This window comes from Gymnodraco acuticeps, unplaced genomic scaffold, assembly GCF_902827175.1.
Source record: "Gymnodraco acuticeps unplaced genomic scaffold, fGymAcu1.1, whole genome shotgun sequence".
In the NCBI taxonomy this organism is placed as follows: Eukaryota; Metazoa; Chordata; class Actinopteri; order Perciformes; family Bathydraconidae; genus Gymnodraco; species Gymnodraco acuticeps.
In genome coordinates, this window is record NW_022990779.1 from 439,032 (window position 1) to 445,086 (window position 6,055).

The 6,055-nt window shown below is 34.7% G+C and overlaps 1 protein-coding gene across 1 annotated transcript; it reads right to left on the reverse strand.

Annotated features, from left to right (window-relative positions):
- Positions 1 to 732: 732 nt before the first annotated feature.
- LOC117557028 lies at positions 733 to 3,470 on the reverse strand. The gene is made up of 4 exons (XM_034232702.1): positions 3,111 to 3,470; positions 2,821 to 2,976; positions 2,486 to 2,578; positions 733 to 1,162 (listed from the first exon to the last, which is right to left on the reverse strand). Exons 1-4 carry the CDS (start codon positions 3,453 to 3,455, stop codon positions 854 to 856), a joined length of 903 nt encoding a protein of 300 aa, XP_034088593.1. The 5' UTR covers positions 3,456 to 3,470; the 3' UTR covers positions 733 to 853.
- Positions 3,471 to 6,055: the final 2,585 nt, after the last annotated feature.

Consider the following 6,055-nt stretch of genomic DNA (forward strand, 5'->3'; position numbering starts at 1 on the left):
CTATTGCACTAATCTACTTTAAAGAAAAAGGGAACATTGTTTCAGGAATCTATAAAAAACCTCTCTATATTTAAGAGGAAAAATGTATTTTGTTCCTTCAACTATTAATACACAGGAATGTATATACCCACACATATATTTAGGGATAACATGCACTCAAAGAAATAACTCATTGGATTAACTCAATTTTATTGTTGGCAGGTTTTCCATCCAATAAATATATGTGGCACAAACTCAAACTAATGGCATCCATGCAGTATAATGTAAATGAGTTAGTCCAACTCAAATTTTTCAAATAGAGTTTAAGTAAAATGATAACATTACCTTTATGAATTTAGATAATGCTAGTCCACCTAAATCCTATTTAATTAATTGAAAATGAAATAATGAGGTTAAATATAATTTAATAAAAATGTGTTACACATGATAGAAAACATGGTTTAGTTTTTTTTATTTTTAAATTCACATTATTCAAAACAATCCTCCATTCAATAGTGTTTTAAAATGAATGAATTCACACTGAAAGATGAAAAACATTTCTGAAAGATAATACCATTTTTAAAATGGCAGAGAAATGGAACTCCTATAATTAACTTACAAATCTCCCTTTGCCAAATACAATGAATACAATATAACAGGGGTATGCACTGCTCTTCTAACAGGACAATAACACATAACATGAAGAGTGCACTGCAAACACCAACATATGGAAATAGTGTTGCAGTGTGTTGAAACAAACAAATACAGAAAAGCACAGAACAAATGATTGATATAACGGCTCAATCTGCTCTGATTAGGAAACTCGTGAATAAAATGACAACAATGAACTCATGAGTCACTTCTTTTTCACATTTCAATCGAACAACTTGATCTTCAGACTTTCGATTTTACCATTCAGCTTGTGCCCATCCAGATTCATCACTACCTTCTGCATGAACTCGAAGGTGTGTTTGAGGTTGTCCGGAAAGCTCAAATCCAGGGCATAAATAAGTCCCAATAGCATGACAAACCCCACAATCACGCTGCCCAAGTTGTCCATGACTATATTGCCTTCGATGACAATTCCCACGTCCTCTTGCTGCCCATCCACATCTCTTTGAAGTGTGTATATGCCCATGACTGTGTTTGCCATGTCCCTCTTGGCATCTTCAGAGGCAGTGGCCTGAACAAAGACACAAGCATACAACACATGTGTTAACTAAAACCTGAATTACTACATTTTATAGAAGCAGATTTACTTATGTGGCTCTCCTCATTGATCAAAACAGTTTTAGACTAACCCTCTGGTATCACTCAAATGTACTACCCAATCTGGCCACTCAGGATAAAAATGTCCACTTTCAAAAACTTGAATGATAAAATGATATAACAATATTATATTTAAATATTTTTCCCCCACACTTTTTGGGAAGTGTGGGAACATTTTTTAAATGGACAATTAGGGTAATTTGTACACAGTGTATTCGAGACCGATTAGAAAAATTGAAATTCCAAAAAGTATCTAGAAAAAACACAAAATCATTATAGCCAAATCTGATGTGAAAAATTACCAATTTGGACAAAAATGTCCTGAGTGATACCAGAGAAGGTTAGGACCTCCAACACAGAACTAAATTAAGCTTGTAAGAAAATGTTTACATAAATAAATTATAAAGATATATTCCTGTATGTTCTGTTTGATTATCAACTTTATCTTATTTATTAATTCAGGTATTAAGTTATTTGTTTACATCCCTACTTAATCATGTAATTTGTTGTTATTCCTGTAGTTAATTATGCATTTACCTACTTATTTTGATATGTATTTGATTATTTATTATTTAATAATTTATTTCCTTGATTTATGTGATTATGTAATTATTCCTTTAACAATTTAGTAATTGCTGCATTCACATACCTTTTTAAACATGAATCTATTGATTAATATATTTCTGTATTTCAGCATTTATTTATTATTTTATTTATGTATTTATTCAATTATTTATAAGTTCTTACATATGTATTCATGTCCATATTTATTTATTCATTTATAGATGTATTTATATATAAATGTAAATATTTATTTCAGCATTCATTTATTATTTGTATTTATTTCCAGATATATTCATGTTTTAATTCACATTTGTATTTATCAATTGTATTCCTATGTTAATTTATAGATGTATTTATATCTGTATAAATGTATTAATTCACTTTTTTCTATATTTATTTTAACACTTGCCCGATGAAATTACTTCTGTATCTATTTATTATTATTTTTTTATTTCTGTATTTATTCATTCTTACATATATTCATTCCTATATTAATGTATACATTTATTTATTTCTGCATGTATTTATGATATGTGATAAGATATTTAGATGTAAGCAGGGATAGGGTTGTGTGCGCCATAGAATTTTCTTATTATCAATGTAAGTAATGGTGGTTATAATTGTGGGTAACACTGTTAACCACTACATTGAAAACATATTGTGATAAACATACCTGATACTCCTTAAAAAAAGAGTCTGGATCCTCGTTGAGGTAGATCGCGATGCTTCGCAGGATGCACCCCCTCTTGATGTGGATGTTTTCAAACTAAAGCAGGGGCGATAAATCAAAGACAATTAAGCACAATGCATGTGCAACAGAGCAGGTCTACAAAGTAGAGGGCTGTATCTGTCGTGTGTTTCCCTAAGCAGGACTCCTTACCCCTACATTTCCACAATAAGCTATTGCCTTAAAAACACTATAAAAGCAGACAATTTCTTAAATGTGTTCATATGAGCATGGACAAAAACAATACAGTGAAAAACGAGGTTCTCTGCATTTATACTAACCGAATCTGATATTGCAAGGGCTTCCTTGATTTTGTGGCCCTTTAGTCCTCCTTTGATCTTGAAGATCTTCAAGAGCTTGTCTGAGAAGTGGTCCAGCTGCCACATGAACTTTGATTGAAGTGGTGATGTTGTGATCCTCAAAAACTCCGCATTCACCTTAAAATATTATTAACAAGCACAATACAACCAATTGTTACTTGTTTATTAGAATCACAACCATGCAAGGATGTAGACATGAATCACAAAGGATAATAATAAAAGACTGTCAACAAATACAAATATTTACTTACTTCACTCTGCTGAAACAGAGCAGGCCATCTGCATTTGAAGTCCCCTATCAAAGGCCTTTGCTCCACAATCTCAAGGCGTCTGTGAGAGAAGGTTTTTTCCATTTTTGCTTTTATCACCACTTCATTGTCACGCTTTTTCAGTTCTGACAATAAGGCAATTCTCTCATTCTCCAAGCTTTCTGTGGTTTCGCCTTTTGGGTGCAGAGGAATGTAGTTTATTTCAGCTTTTCTTGTTTTTTTTATGTTTGCTGCAGCTTTGCCTTGGCCTGTTTTCTTGTGCTTTAAGGAGTTCACAAGGATTTCAGGATGTCCAAGACGGCCAAGCTTTGTACGATAGTTTTGCATTTTGTACTTAAGAGACTGTTTTCCACCCCCCAAATCCTATCTTGGATCCTAGCTGCCCCAAACAAGGGTGGGCCCTCGTCAACGCTGCAGCTACCTCTTCACACTGATAGTCTTTTGGATATTTTGTGAATTTGATCATTTCTTGGGCTAGGCCATCAAGAATGACTCCTTTCAGCTTTAGGCCAGGCTGGAAGTATGTACCAGTTGTCTCAAACTCTGCATTCTGTAGATGAAGCTCAAATTCAGCCTCGTAGGTGAGCTTAGGAACCACAAAAACTGTGGGCCAGGATAACAATTGTGAGGCCTGAGCTTCAGGGGATGGATGCGGGGTTGACGTATACACCATATCATCACTGCAGCATGAGGCTATTGATGATGCAGGGATTAGAGACTCTGAGCTTCCAGTAATTGAGGTCTTATCAAATGAGTCAACTGTGTACTAAGTGATGGAGGGCTCAATATTTGACAATATAGGAGAGTAAATTACTTTCAGTGTGCTTTTATCCTGAATTTCAGACACTAATGTAAGATTCATGAACTCGTTAAAGTCAACATCCATGTATTGCAGACGGAAGTCCTCTTTCAATTGAAGAGATGTCTTGACAAATGTGTGCAGTTCTTCAACTGTTGCTGGGATTCCCGAATCCAGGGTCAGTTTTCTAGAGTCAGACTGGTCGGCAAAGATGATGCGCAGAAGCGCCCGACCTGCCGTTATGGAACACCTTTTAATCTAGAGCAGAAACAAGGTGAAAGAATAACAAGAAAGAAACACATTAGGATTATATCAAAGATGAACATAAAAATGTTTTTACAGTTTAACTGCCCCTTAAATGTGCATGTGTCTGCTGGAAATGTTTTAACAACAAATACCTGCTAGCTAGTTCCAAACTGCAGTGTTTGCACTGCCACATGCATAACCTGAAAAAGAGAATAAATAGAATTAGCAATTGACACTGAACAACTGACAATGTCACAGATCAGCTTGTGCAAGTATTGTGAAAGTAGCCGTGTACTTACCATAAATAAGAGGTTTCCCCAAGGTGCTTGTTAATGCTGATCAAACTGCAAAAGACAACAAATATATTTTAGAGGTGTGATTAAAATGCTTATATATTTGAATTTTCACAGAAAACACATAATTGCCTAAGATTGCACAACCCAAAAAACGTTTCTGCACAACTCTGGGTGCCTGCTTGTGAGTGAAGTAACCCATACAAGATTCACATATATATTATCTCATTATTTATATTAAATATTTGGCAGTAAAAAACTAAACTCAACTGAACTCCTACAGAAACGAGTGGCTCCGCCTGTCCTCCTCTGCCTGCCTGCACTAAGGCCAGGAGAGAGATGGACACACCTGCTGAGCTTTATGATAGAAAATGGCAGCCCTTGCATGCAGGCTCTGCCTCCTATACTGTTACCTCATTCACTTGAATTACTCTTTGCATTTTTTGGTTGAATTTAAACTGAATTTCGGTGTACTGTGTTCAATGACAATAACGTTAAATCGAATGTAATATAATCTAATGATCTCCATTATCCAGTATCCAATGCTAACCGTATCTAGCAAGCTAGCTAACAAACCAGTTATTTGGCTAGCTAGCTTGCCTCATGCACTTTAATTACTCTTTGCATTTTTTGGTTGAATTTAAACTGAATTTCGGTGTACTGTGTTCAATGACAATAACATTAAATCGAATGTAATATAATCTAATGATCTCCATTATCCAGTATCCAATGCTAACCGTATCTAGCAAGCTAGCTAACAAACCAGTTATCTGGCTAGCTAGCTTGCCGCTTTACCTCATGCACTTTAATTACTCGTTGCATTTTTTGGTTGAACTTAAACTGAATTTCAGTGTACTATGTTCAATGACAATAACGTTAAATCTAATGTAATATAATCTAATGATCTCTACTATCCAGTATTCAATGCTAACCATATCTAGCAAGCTAGCTAGCTTGCTATTTAGACCCAACTAAAAACGGAGCAAAATATAACACGGTGGTTTCAAATATTCTTGTCGATATTATGAAAAGGCATTACTTGGAAACAGGGAACATTCTAAACTACTAGAAAAAACAAATACTTACCAAATAATAGACTTTCCACCGTCAGTTTCCCCAGTCAGTTTCCACAGTCAGTGTTAGACAAAAGGCGGCAAATGACAGAACGGATGTTGCGCATACGCAAAGGGGGTGTGCAAAGGGGCGGTCCCCAATGAAAACAATTCATTTTGAGTTGCTCTGTCTTAAATACATTTAATAAGTGAATTGATTAATGTAATTTGTGTTACACTAATGAACTATACTTAGGTTTATTTCTTAAATAAAAATATTTAAGTAAAGTGAAACCATTTTTAATGTGTCAAGTCTAAGAAGGGCTTGAATCATTTTTTTGAGTGTGATGCAATACACCTCTTATATATTGGTGAGATTAAAATGAATATACCAAAAATATGCTGCATCACATCTTCTGCATAATACTCTTCATAAACTTCCGCAATTCCCCCTTTTTATCTCTTTCTCCAGAGATAAACTTTAAACAAGGCACTTGAAACATATACCCACTGTCATTCTTTTCTACTGTGTCCGTC

Excerpts from the sequence above, each read along its gene's own strand:
- LOC117557028 (XM_034232702.1), bottom strand. The coding sequence starts at position 3,455 with ATGCAAAACTATCGTACAAAGCTTGGCCGTCTTGGACATCCTGAAATC. Across the intron at positions 2,977-3,110 it reads CTCTGTTTCAGCAGAGTGAA|GTGAATGCGGAGTTTTTGAG; the intron begins GTAAGTAAATAT and ends TAATATTTTAAG. Across the intron at positions 2,579-2,820 it reads CCCTTGCAATATCAGATTCG|TTTGAAAACATCCACATCAA; the intron begins GTTAGTATAAAT and ends CCCCTGCTTTAG.